Source organism: Sinohyriopsis cumingii, unplaced genomic scaffold (genome assembly GCF_028554795.1).
Source record: "Sinohyriopsis cumingii isolate HCF-2022 unplaced genomic scaffold, ASM2855479v2 utg001387l, whole genome shotgun sequence".
In the NCBI taxonomy this organism is placed as follows: Eukaryota; Metazoa; Mollusca; class Bivalvia; order Unionida; family Unionidae; genus Sinohyriopsis; species Sinohyriopsis cumingii.
In genome coordinates, this window is record NW_028315991.1 from 245,439 (window position 1) to 268,236 (window position 22,798).

Genomic DNA, 22,798 nt, shown 5'->3' on the forward strand with positions numbered 1-22,798 from the left:
CAAAGTGACTGCCTCTGCGACACTAGCGAAGTTCTCACAGAAAAGGTCAATGATCCGCAAGCTGAAAAATGGCGCTTCAGTAGTGGCAGCAGTCACTGTATGCAGAAATGCTACTGCTAGAATTCCTTACAAGAAAACGCGAGATTACTCAAAATTTTCCTACAAACCGTAATTTGATTTTTAAAACCTGACCCATCACTTATCTGCAAAGTCTTAGTTGAAAAAAATTAATACAGTGATTACTTAAAATCTTTTTTATTCTAACTGCATTAAATTTATGTCATTTTGAAATAATACAACCGAGAAACATCTGTGCAGTAAATGTCATCCCAAGAAGTGTGTATACCTTATAATTTCCTTTAATGTCCAAAGTGACTATCATATCTCAATAGTTTCTTTCAGTTTGCCATTTGCATGAGGAAAAGTGGTGAATAAACGCAGTTTGTATGAAATTCTGTCAAGTAAGAATCTTGTTAACATATTGGCTTTGGCTAAATACACAAATGGTCAATTTGAGAGGTAATGTAAGAGGACGATATTCCCGTAGTTTTGAATACCCAATGGTCAATTTTGAAAGGTAATGTCAGAGAATTATATTCCCCGTACTTTTGAATCCCCAATGGTATTATCTGATAATGATATTCACGTAATGTTGAAATGTATTGACAACCCTTAATTAGAGACATGACTTATATTAACTATATCAAGCTTTGAAATATATTGACAACCCTTAATTAGAGACATGACTTATATTAACTATATCAAACACGAGAGATGCATACAATAAAGTATAATCTGTCACGTGCTTTCACTTCATTGCAAATCAATGATTTAATAAAAATCACTTAAAGCATCAATTTAAAAAAATAGTACCACTACGATTAAACGCAGAATTTAAATGCTACTTATGTCTACGTTAAGGTATCTTGTACAACAGCTTTTCTAAACATGTGACTTAAACTATGCGACTTAACGTTAATCGTAACGAGACCTTTGTGTTGCAGGTAACAACTTAACCATTAGTCTGGAACATAGTTGGTCTAATTGACCCCTGTTTTTGCGTAACATAGTCGTCATATTGCTATACAAAAACTATCAGATCAAAAATTTACTAAGGAAGATAAACACTCAAAAGATATGCAAAGTAAGAACTGAGGACTTGCTTATAATACTGATGGAACTAATGCATTTAACGTTCTGCACAAACACGTTGTTTTTTTCTTCCTGTCTTTTCGTACAACATGTACACATGTATATGACACTGAACGAACATTACACCACTTTCATAGATATGACCTACACGCCAGGTAAAGAAATTTGGCAATTCATCATCAGCGCAATATGGTAAGGCACATTTTCCAAAACTCATTAAACATAAAGGAATGTACCTTGTCATATTCTGCGACTTCAGTATGGTAGTGCGGTCCGGATCTCAGTAGTTTCAAACACTACTAGGTTCCATGAACCATAAGTGCCATGCATAGAGATGAAATAAAATGTTACAAGTATATAATTGGCACCCATAGTCTCATCACTAATCCACGTTTCCACTGTATATTTGTTTTTAATGTTAGCGAAGACAAATATCAAATGTCTAGGAAAAACTGTCGAATAAGAAGATGGAATGAAACAATGTTCAAAGGCGATGAAGAACTTTGATATTATTTAAAAACTCAATATCGTTTTGAGTTTGTTTGCAACTGCATACATTTCACACTTACTAGTATTACGATGCTATGTTCTTAAACTAAGTAATAGAAAAGAGCGGGGGAAAAAATCAAGTTTTGTAAAATTTAACAAATAATTTATTTCCCTAGGATTCAAAGTAAACATTTGAAAGAAACTTAAAGCATTACGGATTAAATCCCTAATAATCCAAAACGTGTATCACCAGTTCTAATGAACAAAGTTCTAATTAAATTCCAGTGCTGTTCAAAACGCGATCCAACGCTTAGGGTGTTTACGTGCCCGTAGTCTCGAATGTACTAATGTAACAATGGCCTGAAGGGTGATGATCTGCCAACAGTGTTTTGATGAATCACAGTAATATAATCCAAGATATACTCGTTTAAATTCACTATCATTCGCAGTTATTGTCTCTGTCCAAGAATAGTATTAATTGGGCACTTTTGTATTTCAAGTGAATAAGTAATTTAAATAAATAAATTATAGTCTAAATGAAATAGTGAACACAACAATAAGACCGATTTTGCTTCAAGATCTTACAACCTAAGTAATGTTTTTCTTTCCAGTGAGCAATATTAAATAACAATGCTAAGACACAAATGAATAACCCTGACTAGAGACAAAAGTTCATTTCTCGAACAATCTAAGTATAATTAGGTCTGTTACTAAAACGCATGCTAAAGAACAAGGTAAACATAATGTCCTTGACACAGGCTAAAATAATAATCCTAATATTTAACCTACATTCACAGAGAAATATAAACTGAGTATTAGTTGTTAACAAAAGATACGTCATTCTGGTTCGTAGACAATGAACTTGATTTTGGACAAGGTCAAGCAGACACTACAATTATAACACATAATCATGGAGAAAAACTAACACATACAAATTAATTATACATAATAGTAGATAAACCTAGTTTGATTTCAAAAGCACATTTTTCACATTAAGCTTATAAACCTTTGTAAACAATAGTCTGGTTACATTTGCATACATTTCACACTTAGTAGATATCAAAATGACTAATTTCTGTTTTCTGCCAATTTCGTACAGTTGTGAGTGAGAATGGATTATTGTTAGCCATTCAGAAGAACAAAATACCTATTTTGTAAGAACGCATACACTGAGATAATTAAGCAATCTGAGATCAGATTAAATAGGGGCCCCGAGTGACCGAGTGGTCTAAAGCACGCATTGTTATGGATCACTGCTATCTCAACTCCCTCTGCGTGGGTGGTTCGATTATCGGGGTGTGGCTACGTGAGAAAGCTTGCCAGTAGCGTCTCTAGTGTCGGTGGTTCTTCCAGGGTTTTCCCAGGTTCTTCCTGTACCAGTTATACTGGTCGCCATGTATAGCCTGTATGGTGCTGAAAATGATCTTAAACCTCATAACAACAACAACATCATCAAATTAAATAAAGTCAGACTTCGTTAGCTGCATGAACATAATTTCTCATCTTTTTATCAGTGCCGAGAATAAGGGGGTGTAAAGACTAACTAAATACATTAACGGGACTGGTGAAAATACGAAATTCCTAATTTGCTGGAACTAACAATTTTAGAACTCTCCGGTGGCCTAAATCGTTAGAGTTTCCGCCTTGGATGCGGGAGGTCGCGGGTTCGAACACCGACCGAGTCATGCCAAATACTTATAAAAACGGTACAATCAGCTTCCACACTTGGAGCTCAATATTAACAGGTTAGTATTAAGACTGGTCCGCCTGGTGACAGGATAATGTGATTAGGTGGTACATAATGCTACATGTCTGCAGCATGATGCCCCAGTGCAACATATCACGATAAACTGTCAGGCATCGTTGTTGTTGTTGTTGTAGGGTTAACGCCATTTTTCAGCACACGATAGACTATTCATGGCGACCAGTATTAATGGTGGAGGAAGAACATGGGAAAACCCTGGAAAGAACCACCGACCTACGAGAAGCTACTGGCAAGCTTTTTCACGAATCCGAGACTCGAACCCAAGCAGACAGAGGTGAGATGGCAGTGATCCATAACGGAGAGAGCTTTAGACCACTCGGCCACTCGGGGCCCTGCCAGGCTTCGTAGCATTATAACTGAAAATTAATAAAGCTACGTTAAAAACCCAAATCACGCACACTCACACACGAACATGATTTTTTTTTTTAAATATTCATAAAATTCAATTTTCTTTTATATATACCACAAATGATCATCTGCTGAACCAGCAGCAGAACCATTAGGGAATTTTTAAATCCCCCTATTGACACAGATGTATTGCTTAAAAGAAGTTCGTTTTATTTCAAGTCTACGGGCACCTTGGGAGTTTGACTAATTTAGGAATTTGTATCTCTGGAACTGTTGTTACTGTATATCCCAGTTATTTATATGGTATAACAAAGAAGAAAGTTCAGATGGATTGAAGCCACCATGAGATAATGTGAGTAAATTCATTTGCTTTCCTGTGCTTACATCGTTCAATTATATACGTAAGTGTTCGTGTCTTTGCGTCATATGACTACGCAGTCATAGGATGGGATTTCAGTGTTATCCTTTCACGTTCAAAATTCGTTAATGACTACCAGCTCTCCCCTCACCTACTAGCATGGGTGTATTATGATGCAACATATCGTGTACTCATTACAGAAGTAATAATGTATTGTATTGTATTTCCTCCTGTACTGTGTACACAACAGCTTCTAATTCTAAATTGTATTCATTATATTAAACTATTGGTCCGGTCAATGCGGATCAGTCTCTAATTTGTACTAAATTCAATAGTTTACACACATATATACATTAAACGACCGCGTCACTCTTCCCACAGAACAATGGGTTGGTGTTGCTTATTGTTAATAGTTGACTTAATCATTTTAAAAATGGCATGCTGATTTGGATAGAACATATTTTAATTATAGTTACCACATTAGCCTTACAGAAATTGCGTAGGATGTCGAAATGAAATCTTTATTCAGGGAGTCGCGTTAGCTCTGTTGTTAGAGCGTCAGACACACAACTCAACGGCGTAGATTTAATGTATGCCCAGGTCAGTCCTGGTCGGATCGCTACGGTGGCCTAAGTGGTTAGAGCGTCCGCCTCGGATGCGTTAGGTCGCGGGTTAGAACCCCGGTCGAGTCATACCAAAGAGTTCTAAAAATGGTATTAACAGCTGCATCGCTAGGCGCTCAGCATTAAGAGGTTAGTGTTAGGACTGGCTGGCTTGGTATCAGGATAATGTGACTTGATGGGACATGATGCTACATGTCTGCGGTATGATGACCCAGTGCTAGACATCACTACTGCCACACTGCAGACTATAAACGGGCAGGGTGGAAGATTGTAGAAGCTTCGTTAAAAATCCAAATCACACACACGCGCGCACAAGCACGCACGCATGCACACACATAGCCTGGTCGCTTGCCTCAATGTGTTGGGCATGTAATCCAACGGCTCAGATTTAGTACATGTCAAGGACGGTCCAGGTCGCTTCTCTCAAAGTGTCATTTGGAATGACATTTAGCTCCTTTTGTTTGGCATAATATTGACAATATTGTGCTAAATGTGTTGTTCAACCAAATGACCAATTGACAGCATTCCGAGATATTCGTGTGTAATAATGTAATAGTAACTATCTGTTTGTGGATGGTTTTAGTTGAAGGGCATTTTCTGAAACTCAGAAAGCTATTGTATGATGAAGTTAACTACCCGGATGGATCTTGATTCGTTTCACAATATAATATTCAGGTTATGTCACTGTATCTCGCTTTTAATTCTTTATAGACAGCTCGTTTTTCTGTTGATAGCTCTATTAAGGGTCTTTTATTTTCATTTGGTCGGACGCTCATACTGCTATGTTGTAGTATGTTGCTTCGTCTGAAGTTGCGGTTGTCAATATGCAAAGTCCGTTTTATATTTCCTCATTTTTCTACAATCTTGATGAAATCCAGTACACTAGATATGCATTTAAATCCACCAAGTCAACCTTAATTTTCATAAAGAACCAACTTGGACACAACATGCACAAACATTTGCATTTTCTCTACACTGTTACACTGGAATGAGATAACATGAATTTCTGTGCAAGTGGCATTTCTAAAACAGGCTGAATCACATAGTTTGCATAGTGAACGTGCACAAAAGGCACACGTTTGAACACAATTATCATTTTATGTCTGTTTTGGTTTTATTGCTACGTTTTACTTAATACAAGACACATTTTTGTACTGATAGCAAATCTTCAGGAAATGCCCGATACAATTTTAACGATTTTTGTGCATTTGACTAGACTAATATGTATCAACATCCGATTGAATCCATTTCTGTAATAACACCTTGAGGAGATTAAAAGTTTCACCTATTGAACGCATTTTCTTTTTCTGTATTTATAGTAGCACTGAAGCAAAACATTTGATGATCAATTGCATTTTCTTAAGTGTGGTTGTGCCAAAAGTATAATTTATACGATACAATAACTGATACACGTAGCCCAAACACGAAGCCATAGGTGATAAATGTACTGTCCAAACACGATCCTACTAGTAGTAAATGTATAGTTCAACACTATGCCATAGATGATACATGTACAGTCCAAACACGATCCTATTAGTAGTAAATATACAGTCCAACACGATACCATAGGTGATAAATGTACAGTCCAAACATGATGCGATAGGTGATGAATGTACAGTCCAAACACGATCCATTTGGTAGTATACGTACAGTCCAGACATGATGCTATAGGTGATAAATATACAGTCCAACCACGATGCCATATGTGATAATTGTACAGTCAAAACACGATCATATTGGTGGTAAATGTACAGTCCAAACATGATGCCATAGGTGTCAAATGTACAGTCCAAACACGATGCCAAAAGTGATAAATGTACAGTCCAAACACGATCCTATTGGTAGTAAATGTACAGTACAAACATGATACCATATGTGATAGATGTACAGTCCAAACACGATGCCATCGGTGATAAATGTGATCTAACACGATGCCATAGGTGATAAATGTACAGTCCAAACACGATGCCATAGGTGATAAATGTACAGTCCAACACGATGCCATAGGTGATAAATGTGTAGTCCAAAAACAAGGAGCCCATTGCCATACGTAAAACAATGTCGATGCCTAGATATGTTTGATCACAGCCATAAGGATCACAAAAAGACATTATAGTAACAACTATACAATCAAGTTATATTTTCATCTGTATAAACTTACAGATAAATACAAATCTTTGGAAGTATGTGTCAAGTTAATATTACAGGTTTCCGTAAGGGCTACAACATGATGCAATAACAGCTGAATGGATTATTAAGCGTAATGGTACCTACGAAGGTGTTGAACCATCAAGTTAAACTCGGATCTGCTATTCTAGGACACAGCAATACAGGTAGGTTATTAAGTTTTGAGCCAACTGGAGAAAATGGCTTTGCCCAAGAAAAGACCATGGTGATAGATCAAGGCTTATCCGATGGTAGTTTTCGATCCCGCACATGTCTGGTCACGAGTGTGACATAATATCCGCTGAGCTAACAGCGGCTCCTCTAACGTTGTGTTAAACTTCATTCACTGCAACCTACTTTTATGTTTTAGCTTTTATGAGTGTAATTTTTCATTACTCGCATTGATGTGGCTCACTTTTCTTTCTCACAATATCATTAGCTAATGGCATGTATAGTTAGTTCTAGCTGTCAGCTGTGCGGATCCATGGAACTATTTTGGGGGAGAGAATATATAGGTTCTATATGGGGTAGCTATGGCAAGGAACGTCACCGTGAAATGAAAAATCTTTACGTATGGAATGGATGCACAGTCTACATACCCCCCCCCCCCGCCCCCAGGATTCCCAATGAATCAGACACTGTATTTAAGTTTCCTGGCTAGCACATGCATTGCAGTAATACAATAGCAAGAGCAACGTGATACTGCATTTAAGTGTCGATAATCATCAAGTCACGTGATGGCTTGTGCGTGCTGCTTTCTTTTCATGACAAATCCGAGAAACCAGAGAAGCAGATTAAACCTTTACGTAATCAACTAATGTATACCATAAGAAATTTTAGGGAAAACCCCGATATTTGGGCTTTATAAATTGTTTTCTTATCTTGAACTTATAGAAACGGAAAATTAGCCATGCGTGCATGTTTATGTATTAATGGGGTTAATCATATTGCTTCTTCAATGTTGATTTTCTGTTGTAGGTGGGTACGGGATGGCCATGCGTGCAATGACTATTTAGTTTCTATGACTTCCCTTGCTTGCTAACCAGTTAAGAATGATGCTTGTTTTAACTAGAAAGGATCAATACAGTCATAGAAAGGATCAGTACAGTTATAGAAAGGATCAATACAGTCATAGAAAGGATCAGTACAGTTATAGAAAGGATCAATATAGTTATAGAAAGGATCAATACAGTCTAAATAGAAAGGATCAATACAGTCATAGAAAGGATCAATACAGAGAAAGGATCAATACAGTCATAGAAAGGATCAGTAGTTATAGAAAGGATCAATACAGTTATAGAAAGGATAAATATAGTCATAGAAATGAACAATATAGTCATAGGAAGGATCACTAAAGTCATAGAAAGGATCAATACAGTCTGAATAGAAAATAACATGTATATTAGTCTAAATCATTTGACAGTTGGGTCAGGCAGTTTTCTGTTTAACATAAGTTAACTAGTCTTGGTGCATGTTTCCATGTCATCAATGCACTGGATTACGTCCAGAAATGAGGGAAATATATAATTAACTTAAATAAATTAATAATACGTTGAATAACCTATAAAAGGGCAACTCAAACGCAAATGTTGCCAACGGTAGGAAATATAGAATGCATTTAATACGTGTAGCTATACTTTAGACGTTAGAAGGTTAAGCCTACTAAACCAGCTTGTAGTGAGGGGTGATTGAGTGTGCGCGCGTATTTGTGTTTGTATGTGCCGGCATAAAACTATCTCTTTTATTCAAAACATTTTCTGCAAAAAAATCATTTCAATATGTTGGAATTTAGGTTAACAAACAATTAAATACTATATGTTCATAACATGTAAAATAAATTAAAAAAATAACACTAACTGTTAATAAGCTGGCAATATGTTGATCGTAAAATAAAATAAACTGAAATAATTTAAGCATGCAGTAATTATATGGACGACTTAAATATACAAATTTAGGTGATGCGTACAACTTCATGGGACCTCGTGTCAATAGATTGCTATAGAACATCATGTCATCCATAATTTACATCCATATCACCTTAATTTTGAGTATTGCTAAGTCTTAGTCCCTGTCTATGTGAAATGACTGCTAAGACTTATATTCCAAGCAAAAAGGAATTAGCCTCTATATATCCGTATCATTTCAATGGGATTTTAGCGTAATAAATGACATTTACCTCTCAACTGATAATTTTGCCTCCATTTTGTTTCAGAGTAAGAAATATCTAATATGAGTTACGAGTCAGTAGCCGATGCTCTTAGATTTACGATGAAACGGAAATTCTTTCGAAACTTGCGACTAATCGTGATACGATATGCATTTTACGAGTTTTTGTTAAATACATTTAACGTATTTCGTGAAACGCTGTGCTTGTTAATATTTATAAATTATTCCTTATATTTTTTGATACTTTGTACATTGTAATCTATTGTGAAAAATAGGGAGTGAATTTAGTGTCCAAATTTAGTCAGCCTTTTCCCAAACAATTGAACAATACTCATTTACGTTAACGTTTTGCAATATATTTCTTTAAGGGTTTAGTTCTATCTCATTTAAAGCTTAGATCTAACAATACGACAATATTAAACCTTGATTAAATTAAACAGAACTGTTTTCTAAAGGTTCAGTGTATCTTGTGATCTTTGCAGGTGGTTTATTAAAGCAGTGATAGGCATTTCGAATAAGAATACATTTTGGGTATTTCGCAGCGAATGAACGGTATAATGTCTCATTGAGAAATCTTTCCTTTGTAATATTTTATTATTCTGCAGCAAGCTAATTTATTCGCTAAGGTAGTACACATTCTTTATTGTGTATTGAAACATTACACAAGTTTATATTCCTTATAAAATGTACAATTTACGAACACGTTAGCGCCTTATGTAATAATTCTTGAAAGTAAATTTAGATAAAGTGTGCAGAGAAATGACATACATGTTTATAACGGAGTAACAAGCTCTTTTAGCCGTGTTTGAACTAGTTGACACAAACATTGTGCATATGAAAGTCTCGACCACGTGACTATGAATGGTAATTCTTATTGACAGATGATGATAGGAGGACATTAATGAAGAAACGATCAATGTATGCTTACTTTTAAGACATTGGCAGAGAGCAGAAAATTTTTAGGCTTTTTTCGTTACCTTCAAACTGCGTTCGCTCTAGAAAAAACCCACGAATCTTACACAACGATCACGGTATAATCTGTTTAATTTCCATAATAAGGAGCAGTGAAAAATGCACAGTACAGCTGCACATCAGTGTCAGGAATGAAAAAAGAAAATGGCGCCAGGAAAGGAAGTGGGGATAGCAGAAGAATTCCACTCAATATGCAGAGGTCATGTCCAGTTTATTCTTTGTCACGCACGCGTATGTTAATGTTAAAAAAAACAACAGCTAAACGTGTGGCCGGCGCATGCATCTGAAGAGTCGATTCCATAGCGATTCAATGGTTAGCAAAGCCAATGATAGGGCTCCTGCTCTCAGTGTTCCAGTGTCACTGCCATAAGATTATTGCCCGACCTAATATATGTTCTACCTATTAGTGAGTGAGAGCCAATGCAAGAGCTTCTGGGTGTTTTACAGAATTCCCGTTGGGTGTTCCCTCACAAAGATCCCTCGCCTACTTGTAACGTTACAGTAATTTATTTAAACATTACAATTTCTGTGTGAAAATTTTGTTCCTGGTCTATAACTTTAAGTAGGCAAAAGTGGAATCGGTTTCATGAATAGTCACACGTCATGCAGAAAATAATAACGAAGCTGCGTTATAAAGCAGCGTTCACAATGCCCTATTAGGTCTCACTTGATAGTTTCGTATTTTGACCCCCCCCCCCCTATTTTTAAGGTAGAAGGCATGAACATAATTATCACAAGCCTAGCATTTATAAATTCTTCATAAGATAAGTCTGTAATGTGGTTTAGATTTACTTTGAGTTAGGCCTGGAAATGGGTTGGCTTGTTGGTGACTGTCTGTCACAGTCAGACGAGCATTGGAGATTAAATGCGTAACTAGGGCTGCAAATGAGCAGCCGACTTGGCTTACGTATTACGTCTGTCTGCTACGGAGGTAAATATCTAAAAATCTAGATGGTTGAGGGGTGATGAAAAGTATACTAATTTGTTATAGTATTAGTGAACTTTATTCATGCATAAGGCACATGCTGATTCTTTTAGCTGCCTTATCATAGTAATATATTCAAAATAGCTATTTCCTGTCAAAAATGAATGTAAAATTTAGGGGTTGGTGGCAGTGTTGGTTCAGTATAAAAACCATCAGTTGCATCAGGAATTAACCTGATTGCGGCAGTCAAAATCTCACATGTATGCTTCCGACAAAAGTTATTAGTTTGTTTTTATTTGTATCTTCAGTGTAAATTTATTCTCATTTTTCTGCAATAGGTCATTCTTGGATGAAAATTCACCAGAAAAAAAAACAAAAAAAAAACCTGTCCAGTGAGACCTTAATGGTTTTTGTTGGTGCTACTTGATTCGTTTGCTCCAGTAATAACTGTTGCACATGCTTAGTTTTTATGTTCTAGGTCATATAGAGTCGCACGTCTAAAATATTATCAAAAGCACTCATACGTTACACGACTGGTATTATGTGTCGACGGATCAAACCAAAATGTACCTAAAAGCGTGGAGATATGTTTAAGGGCATACTTCCTAAGTTGAGAAATACGTATAGAACTTAAAGAAGTGTCTGCAGGAAATAAATCATACAGAGCTCAAGTCATTTAAAACAGTTTCGTTATGTGGCAAAGAACTACATCGCTATTTGTTCATGTAGTAGTACTGCCTTTGGGACTACTGGGTGATTATCATGTATCATATACAAAACAATTATCATTAATATCGCGCAAATTCTGTAAAGTCATTCTATTTTTGTTGTGTTCGTGTCTCGTTGGTATAACCGTCCTTATTAGTTGTATACTACTGAGAAAGTAAAAAGTTGATCTGTACACACTTTGGACCGCTCCAGTGGCCTAGTATCTAGAGAGTCTGCCTCGGATGCGGGATGTCGTGGGTTCGAACCCTGACCGATGCATACCAAAGACTTATAACAATGGTACTAACAGCTGCCTCGCTTGGCGTTCAGCATTAAGAGGTTAGTGTTAGGACTGGACGGCTTGGTGTCAGGATAATGTGATTAGGTGGGACATCGCGATACATGTTTGCGGCATGATACCCCAGTGCTACACATCACTATAAATTGAAAAACTGCAGACATCGTAGTGATATGAATACAAAATTGTTAAAGCTACGTTAAAAATCCAGATCACACACACTGTACACGCTTGGGCTGCTTTCACATATTTAACACTTTCGTTAGTGTTTCTTTCGTACATGCCTTCTCTTGACCATCGCGATCTGTATGACCCAGATACATTTTAGGAAGAGTCTTCTTTCCATGACCAACATGGTTTGATTCCCGTGTGCATGATTTCGTTTTAATCATAAACTCTTGAAAACGACAGATTTAGTTGCAAGGTACCATTTGTTTATGTATTTATTTACCTATGGATTGATATTTAGAGTACATTGGATTTATCTTTAATGGTAGAGTGTCTCTATGGCACGGTGTTGCACGATGGAGGCTGTCCTGGATGATCACAATATAAATACATTGTCTAACCCTAAGAAGACGGGTCTTTACTGTTAATCTATCTATCTATCTATCTATCTATCTATCTATCTGTCTCTATCCATCTGTCTATCTATATATCTATCTATCTCTATATATCTATCTACATCTATCAATCTATCTAGCTCTCTATTTATCTATCTATCTATCTGTCTGTCTGTCTCTATCTATCTATCTCTATCTATCTATCTATCTATCTATCTATCTATATATATATATATATATATATATATATATATATATATATATATATATATCTTGTTTGTTCTTTTTTCTCTGATAAGATAATCCATAGGAGTAGATAGCACTTTCTTTGTGACGTCACTCGTTTGATATCATCTAAAAACATTTTAACTCGTAAGTTTGATACATATTATAATTCATATTATACACAGTTTTCGCAGCCATATAATATCGGTTGTGGTGCTCGATACAATTGATTTTCCTTATCAAAGTTTGTACAACTAGTGACTTGGTAAGCCTTTTCCCGGACTCGAATCTTGTAAGTCGTTTTATATTTCCCCATCATTGTCAAAATACATGCGGAGTATTTTTACACGTACTAGTTTCGTCTGTATTAGCAGAGCGATACTTTAGGCCTCACGCTCCTAATTCCGATTTCATATTAAACCGACGCAAACACCATGCTATTCAACAGTGCTCATGCTCAAATATATATTCATCAGTACAGATGCATCCCGGATGACAGATTCTAAGCAGAGACAAGGAAACGAGCCGCAGAATTTTCTGGATCTACGTGTGTTAATTCCGCAGCAAAAAGTCATTTCTTATGGCAGGGGCCAGTTTCGTAAATTGGCCCCTGGCAAATTTGTTAACTTAAGGCTATGGTGTGACTATTTCAGCTATTATTGTTTACTATTTAAAGATATGGATATATTTGTGAACTAGGTGTTTCGGGCTTGTGTTCATGAAATTGATGTCAGGCATGTACACCTTCCATAGCTACTCTGCAGTAATTGATAGTGAAATACCAATAGTCGGCTAGGAAGAAGAGCTAGCCTCACATAGCAGTAGACACATGGGTTTGGGGCAAGTAGAATATCTCAAAAACGGCTTGGATGACAACATTTTCAATTGCGTCAGCCTGTTTAGTACACACTGTTTTGCAGAACTGTCATCTAGGAAAAGGGCTCGTGTTTGCACTGTGAGCACCACATGGTGTCAAAAATGACCTTCGGTCATGAAAATTGCCGGTACTCAAGAGCAAACATATATGTATCAGTATAGACGTATCCTGAATGACAGCGTCTGTGCAGAGAAAACCATATCAGACGCGGCATTTCCTGGATCTACTTGTTTTTGAAACATATGGTTTCGTTTCTGCACAAAAGGGTCAGGTGCTAATTTCAGTAATTAGTGTTCCAAACTGAAGTCTGTTAAAGGACTGAAATTCCTTCAATAAAACAATGTCACTCTTTTTCTAAGTTACAACTAGGATCAGCTTTCTAAAAACGTATATATATATTCAATCTGATTTGTTGTGGAAACTTGAAAGTCTTTTAACTTATTTCATATCACCTTGGCAAAACTATAGACTGGGACACTCCCATGGGTATCAGAGTAAGTCCCAACGTTATTTATTATATAGCCCTTTTCCACTCCACTGCATGATTCTGTTCTCCATACCGTGAACCGGACGTCACCATCCAGATTCCGTAACATATGAATTGTCATTAATACGATTACATGTGTAAAATATACCCCCAAAATACTATAAATATCATTGTAATTCAACTTTTGTATAATAAAACCAGAACTATATCCCATGGACCCTCTAAAGAACGGTGCAGTAACTATTCTCACGTCGCACATCATTGTTAGATGGCCATTTTGTATACGATGATTGGTGCACACACACACACACACACACACACACACACACCCAAGATTAGTGAGTTGCAACCAAGCGGTTCAGGAGAACATACATTTCGACACTCTCGTTATGCGAAGTTAATCTTCACTGCAAAGTGAAATAGGTTGATAGGTTGCATACATGCAGTCAACATAGTTATGCCCTTAGAATCGATTTAATTAGACACACACGTACACAAGCACACATACACACGCCCATCCCCACCCCAGCTATATATACCAAGAAAAATGTTGATAGCCTAAACAAGAAATAAATATATAGATAGATTGATGGATTGATAATTATATATATAGGTACATACGAATATAATTGAACTGACGGAAAGACAGACAGACAGAAAGACAGATAGATAGATAATCGTACATACTAGTAGATGGGAAGTAGGGATATATTACAAAGTAGACGAATCCAAGGTGGGTACCTTATGGCACATATATGACTGCAAATCCTGTAGGAACATGAAAAGGTGATATCATAGTAAGATTATCAGCGTCAACCCCAGATGGAATGCCTAAAATGGATCTTAGTATAAGATACGCTTTTCAAGTGATCACTGTTTATAACACCTTGGCGGAGTTCCTTCCCTTACCATGGTCTTCTCAACCAAAATCTCTTTAAATGCCATGCCATTAACTCGTTGCATGTTCCATAGACATTAACAAATAAAAAGTATTAGTACTTACCAGGTGTGATGAAAACATATAAAGATCCAACGAAAATAACTGCCGACATTTCTCTCAAGTTAAGGACTGAGGGAATGACTACTGCTGCACCAAGTAACGCGGATGTTGTCAAGTCGTGTACATGCAAGGCGCAATGTCATTTGGGACGTAAGAGCCCCTTTTCTCAACAATGCAGGAGTGTCAGTGAATACCACATATTTCCATACACATGCGCTGTAATTTGCTACGTATATCGAAGCAAGACGAAGACATACCGTTTTGTAATCGGAGAGATGCTTACAGGATTTGTTGGCTCAAGAATAAATTCCCCAGTAGACCTCTTTGAATTACGAATTGAGTCGGCGGTGGACCCCGCCCCCGACCAAGTTGTCATACCCTGTAGGAACATATTGATTTAACCACCGCGAAGGTCCATCAGACACACAATCATATATATGATAATAATAATAATAATAATAATAATAATAATGAGGACTTTGTATAGCGCCTAATCTTTAGAAGCTTTAAGCGCTTTACAACATTAGACAACACCTATAACATCAAAGGACATGTATATATATATATATATATATATATATATATATATATATATATATATATATATACACACACACAGAGAAACATGTTCTACCTTTGTGAAATTTTCCATCTGATTCATTTGTAATATTATTTTGGTTTTACTTTGCTATTTATTTTCAAGTCGTGGAAAATCGGTGTTTTCTTATTGTGTCATGTCACGTATTTAGGCTCAAATAAACCGTAACACAAAAAAGACTGAGAAAAAAAAACACGATTTGAAAAATAAAATATTTTATTTCCCTGGAAAAATAATCTGTAAAAATGAAAAAAAATATGAACTTACGGTTTTATAGAATCAAATCCTAAAATAATTCAAGAATAATCCACGAATAAAATTTTTGAAGTCCTAATAACAAAATGTTCTACTGATTTCAAGTTCGAATCCCGACGAGGAATCCAAGATGTAAGACGATGATGTATGTGGAAATATGTAGTGTTGAATTCCACAGTTCCTTGTAGAAAGAAGAATTATCACTCCGGTTTTGGAAATTTAAATACGTTTCTTATAGGAACTGTCTTTGATCAAGAATCTCACATGAGCACATGTATTTTCCAAAAAAATAACAGAATTAATTCTTTTGAATCAAAATTATTTGAAATAACTCCAAACAGCACAACATACAACTTCCAGTTTAACACCCCAGCTTCTGCTGAAAATATCTCATCAAAATATAGGTTATATCGTATCCTAAAACGTAAACAACTGGTGAAGTGATCATCTTCTGGAAGCTAATAGAATTTTAAGTCCTTGTTAAAGGTCACGTACGCACAGTGTGGCCCTGAGGAAAACCAATCATTTTACTCTAAGAAATATAAAAATAAAAAAAAATTGTTTGCATATTAAACCCGAACTCCCGTCATGACCTTCACAACAAAACATCATTTAAAAATAAAATAGAACTTATTTATGTGGAAGCTACAAACCTGGAAACAAGGTCAGGATTTAGATCAACACCTGGTGTTTATAAACTAACAGTCAAGGTCAAACTATTTTCTGAAAAAAGTATTATGTCTAATGAATAAATTTACATTACAATATCATGTAATGAAAAATATATTTTTTTAAAAAAACTGACAAACAATTGAATTGAAATAAATATATAGTAAATCAGATATAATTAAGTCAAATATACATAACAATTGGAGTACATAATTGCCTTACAATTCTTGCTAGCGCCATTCGGATGGATTTAATTTCTACACCCACTTTGAAGAAAATATATTTCAAAGAGTGGAAAGAATTCTACGATATCAGGAGTATATTTCTTCCAGACCGATCTTTTGTAACCCAATATTAAAGTCTTGTTTAAAAATCGATCTCAAGGTATTAACACATATGTTAATAATTCCCGTTTTTACTTACTCTTTTGGAACCCTACGTCTGTTTCACTTCATCGAGTCCATACTGCTGATGCTGCTACTGCTGCTACTACTACCACTACTAATGCTATTACTAAAAAAATAAAATAATAGCACGCCACAATTGGGAGCATATTCTAGAGGAAGAAAGGAATTATTCGCGAAACAATTTACGTAAAAAAAACATTTAGTGCATATACATTGATATATACATATTTAATTTAAATAGTTATTATCCTAACGCAAATTATTTTTGGGTTACGGATCATGATACAAATAAGAGATTAACACATAAACATATATCGGAAATGGAACAGAAGCCTATGCATCAGATCTATATATATGTCTATGTATTATATATGAAGCAAACAATGCAAAAGGGCAAATACATTCTTTATTGGTTGCATAATGCAGTCAGTTGACATCCTAATCGGAAATGAATAATTTTTATAAGTCTTCTTTCAAGTCCTTGATTTAAAGTATAATATAAAGAAGAATATTTATGGCGTTAAGTGTTTAAGTTGTGCACTTGTGACGCATCTTGAAGGGGTTTCGTGGTTGTCCATTTCTGTTAAACACCGGCTTATATAAGACGGTGGTTGGGTGCAGTTACTAAACAAATATTTGTCAGCACAAATGTAGTAAGTCGATTCACTCCATTTTAAGTGAGTATATATTTATATGTATTTATACTAACACAGTGGTCAATATCTCAAAGTTAGAACGTACGGAGGCAGAAATAAAACTTTTATCGAAGGATCTGAGTATTTGTTTCCGCCTAAAGACATGCGACAGAGGGAAGATGAAAAAGGACACCGAAGAGTTTAGCCGCCGACTAAGACTCAATACCGATTTTGCCCTGCAGACAATAAATAATTCAAAGAAAATATCAGCTGCGACCAACTCATATTCAGAAAGAAAAGTAATTGGACCCCACCAAAAAGTTCAATTCCGAATCTAGAAGCCTTTCAACTCAGTTAAAAACGACACTTCCAGACACATCAACCACACTAACATATACTCTAATTTGACAGAAGAAGAAACAGATGCCCTACACTCACCGAAAAGCAGAACAGACATCATAATTAAGCTTGTAGATGAGTTTTTGCTGTAGTCGTTATGAATAGGGAAGTCTACATCAGTGAAGCAAGTAGACAACTAAGTGACGCTAAGTTCTACCAAAAACTAGACCACGACCCAACACTGGAATATGCAAAAACCATCACTAATATTATTGATGAGGCGTACCAAATCGGGCACACAGACCAGCAAACGAGAACGTACTTAAGCCCAGAAAACCCAAGGGCATGTAAATTTTACATTCTACCTAAAAACCACAAACAAAGAAACATGGGCAGACCTATACTGTCCGGTAATAGGCATCCCACAGATCTGATATCAGAATATTGGGATCATTTATGAGACCACATGTCCACAAATTACCATCATATATTCAGGACAGATTACTTCATAAAAAGCAAAGCAAGCGAACCATTACTGCCAGATACATTGCTTGTTTCCTTGGAGGTCACATCTTTGTATACTAACATACCGTACAACGAAGGGATACAGGCGTGTAGAGAAGTATGTGAAACACGAACTGTAGACAATCCACCCATACTTCTTAGTCCAACTCCTGGAGCTTGTCCTAAAACTCAATAACTTTGAATTTAATGAAGAAAACTACCTCCAAATCAATGGAACCGCAATGGTACAAAATTGTCCCCTTTGTATGCTAATATTTTTTATAGGAAAACTTCGGTTGAACTTACAGCATACCAGTGGTTACGCTTTATCGATGATATAGAAATGAAGTGGCAACATGGAACAAAGTCTGGATGATTTCATATCAAAGGCAAACAACTTTGATCCTTCAATAAAATTCATGGCAGAAGTCTTCAACTCAAACCACGTTTTCCATGACACAACAACCAGACTGGTAGAAAACAAACTCTATACAGACATCTGCTAGAAACCGACCGACAAACAATAGTATCTCCTCCCAACTAGTTGTCATCCAAAACACTGCATTAGGAACATCCCATATAGCCAGGCACTGTGGATACTCATAATTTGCTCCGACAATGAAACATTCCTGAAAAGGTCTGAAGAACTATGTAAACATTCATTTACCGAGGCTACGACAAAAGCTTGATTGTTGAGGCATCCCAAAGGGCTAAACAAACAATCCGCGATGACCTACTAAAATAAGGAAATACAAAAAAAGGGCTGATAGGGTTCCATTTATCCTCATCTACCATCCAGATCACCGCAAAGTAAGTAAAATCATTGGGAAACACTGGCCCATCGTGGAGTCGTCGGACGTACTAAAGATAATCCTCCCAAACAAACCTGTAGTAGCCTATCTCAAGAACATCCTAGTCAGGGTGAAGCTTACGCCAATCACTAATTAAGACCATCTTAGTCAATCTGGCCCCTGAGGCGATAAAAGGTGCAAAGCCTGTCAACATGTGATAAAGACAAGGACATTTTCACAGTGGCTAGAGAAAAGATAAACAAACATGGTCCAAACAAAACGTGCAAAACAGAGAATCTAATTTATCTCATCACATGTAACATCTGTAGCCTTCAGCATATCTGAGAAACTGAAACGCTACACAAAAGGATCAACCTTCATAGATCTGATTGGATGACAAAGAAGCTGTACAGAAGTCCGGTCGCAGAACACATATCCTCCCCTGGCCACACTTCCAGTGACATAACAATTATTGTAATCGTTCACAACCCCAATTGGAGTTCTGTAACCAGGAAAAAAAAGGAATCTTACTGGATACGATGCCTAAGAACATTCAAACCAACCGGTTTAAACCAAGACGACTAGAGAAAGACAGCCATGCACAAATCAATTATTTTTTGTAGTCGACATATTTTCTTTTAAATAATTCTTTAAATTTGCTTAGTAGCTTATAACTACTACTATACCTATACAATATCCGGGATATAATTTGCGTTGACATGAATTTACGTAAAATAACAGATGTCACTATGGATCATCGATTTCGAGGTCAATAAAATCTTTCCCATCATCCTCAACAAGCTGAAATAAACTAGTTGAAACATAATACAGTTAAAGGTTAAATTCCTGTAGAAACAGCCATGTAAAGTAAACGGTTTTCTGTTTTAATTGTTTGTCTGTCTATGTTTTGTATTTGCCTTTGAAAAAGACTCATTAAGAGTCGAAAGCTATCAGGCTAGTTAGTTACTAGTTTTGTACTGTTTCTTGAGAGTTCATTACATTTATCTTAATCAATCCATGACACACGTGATTCCTTGCTAGATCCAGTGAATTGAAAAGACTGTTATTCGTAATATGATTTGTATTCTTTATATATGTATATATATGGTGCTTTGGTTATCTTTATCTTGATGATCGACCACGTTGCTACTGCCCAGATCAAGTAATTAATAACATAACATATAAAAGTAATGGATGGAATAACAGAGATCTGAGCAAAGATATAGAATAGAACAACTCGAGTCACCGTATGCAAAGTGTAACAATTAAGTTAGTTACATAAACAACCTGAATTCTTCCGGTCCTTTCCAAATTACTGCTGATGGCAAGTTAGCTTTGCCGTATTTATTTTCCTTCTCTCTCTCTCGGGTCATCAACCGTAACTTGACTATCAGCAGCCATTTCCCACTGCGCGGATCACGAACGGAGGTATTTTGCTTCAAATAAATTAAATACGTATAATGGTTCAAAATAATCTCAGAGTAACTTCTCTAGTGGTCATCGTGCCACTTTAACGTTAGGTTTGATGTATGGGCTGGGTTTGTAATAAATTACTGACTGCTAGTGATGGAATCTGCTCTGTTTCGAGCATGAATTGAATTTTATTTGAGTCCGTTCTATAACGGTCCGAAAAGATATGCCAGTATAAAATCATCAAAGACAATAGAAGCAGCACGTCTTGGGCCGGTTGAAACCAGTGTCATGAAATGATATAGTCCAGAACACTTATCAATAAATGCGGACCAGAGATTATTCCGACTTCGTTGGGAGTGTTAAAAAATTTAGCGGTTAGAAAAGAGTCATGATTGGCTAAGCTATGTGTTCCAAGGCGGAATTCATGATTTTAGGAAATTCCTCACGCGACAATAGTTAATTTAAATTTCTGAGGCAAGCCAGAATGTAGATCCAAGAATTAGTAAAAACTACTTTTCTCTCTAAATTGTCGATGGGATGTGTATTGGCAAGTGAGGGACACGAAAGGTCGATGGGATGTGTATTGGCAAGCGAGGGACACGAAAGGTCGATGGGATGTGTATTGGCAAGCGAGGGATACGAAAGGTCGATGGGATGTGTATTGGCAAGCGAGGGACACGAAAGGTCGATGGGATGTGTATTGGCAAGCGAGGGATACGAAAGGTCGATGGGATGTGTATTGGCAAGCGAGGGATACGAAAGGTCGATGGGATGTGTATTGGCAAGCGAGGGACACGAAAGGTGAGAGATTCGACTTCATGGAAAGGTGCGAGTTTCGAATAAAGTACAAGGCTAGTCTCAGTTGCATAGAATATGTGATCATCAGTTTAAGTTTATAATTATGTGTTGAATTTATTTATTTTAAATTCAGACATCACTTTTTCTTGAGTACAGAATTATTAGTTGTCATTTTGTCTTAAATGTTATATCACTCATGTATTATATGAATGTAATCGGATTAAAGGTTCTGCATATAATAGAAATCACGTAGTGTAAGAATTTCATGCATTGTTTGATTTGTATCAAATATGCGGATAATCGATTTTATGTGTCTGGAAATGTATGTAAATGAATCGCTAATTAGTAAAGTAACTTAGTTAGTACCAGGAGTGAAGTCCATAAACTGATTGAGCAATTAGGTTGTGAATGCTGTTCAAATGAAAATCTAGTTGGTTAGCATTTGTAAGGTCTGTCAACAGGCATAGTTCAGCTGTTATATTTTGCATAAAGGGGATAGCACAGTTTTATTCTATATCTCTGCCCATATTTTTGTTATTCCATCCATTAATTTCATATTTTATTTTATTGCATAATCGTTCCGGGCAATAACACCGTTGCCAGACATCTACTAGATATCGATAACCGAAGCACCATAAGGAAGGGGATTCACACATCTTCACACCACCTACTAACAATACGCAACCTTGATATGTCCGGTTTTTCTTATCCTGTGTAATCCGAGGCAAACCCAATGTTTGAACACTTTTTACTTCTTATGTCGTTCTATCGTAATTCAACAGAACTAAGTAAGGTATTATCCGTTCGCAACATGATACTGGTATTCAATCCTACTAACGAGAATGTATGTCTTTTATAGCCGCTACTCGTATTCCTAACTGGAACTATGACGCAATTAGGGTGACACACGCCGAATAAATAAATTCCCACAAGTAGTATCAGAGTAATGCGTACAATTCCTACAATACATTATTTACAAACAATCAGAACAAGGTAATTCGAACAGATTCGTATCAGTTCGAACAAATTCATATCATACACGAGTCCTGTGAAATCCTAGGCAAACACATTCAAACCCTTAGCTTCCAAACTCACGGACAGTTGGTGTATGAATTAAACGAATACATTCAGCAAATAAAATTACAAACTTACACAACAAATGTATAATGTTATATATATTCGATTTAATTTAATTGTTTGTTTGTTGGTTTTAATTTTTTTTAAAATTCCATTACATGCTATTGTAATGTAACTCTTTTACTGGATA

General features: G+C 36.2%; 1 protein-coding gene across 4 annotated transcripts in view; it reads right to left on the reverse strand.

Annotated features, from left to right (window-relative positions):
* LOC149772585 (uncharacterized) overlaps positions 1 to 15,279 on the reverse strand; it is a 69,028-nt gene extending 53,749 nt beyond the window's left edge. For 3 of the 4 annotated variants that reach the window (XM_089947614.1, XM_089947615.1, XM_089947612.1), the window contains exon 1: positions 15,126 to 15,275. In XM_089947614.1, the coding sequence (XP_089803740.1) occupies positions 15,126 to 15,174 (49 nt within the window). In that variant the 5' untranslated portion in view covers positions 15,175 to 15,275. Of the gene's footprint in view, positions 1 to 15,125 lie in introns of all 4 variants that reach the window. The other variant, XM_089947616.1, reaches the window with a different exon arrangement.
* Between the last annotated feature and the right edge of the window lie 7,519 nt (positions 15,280 to 22,798).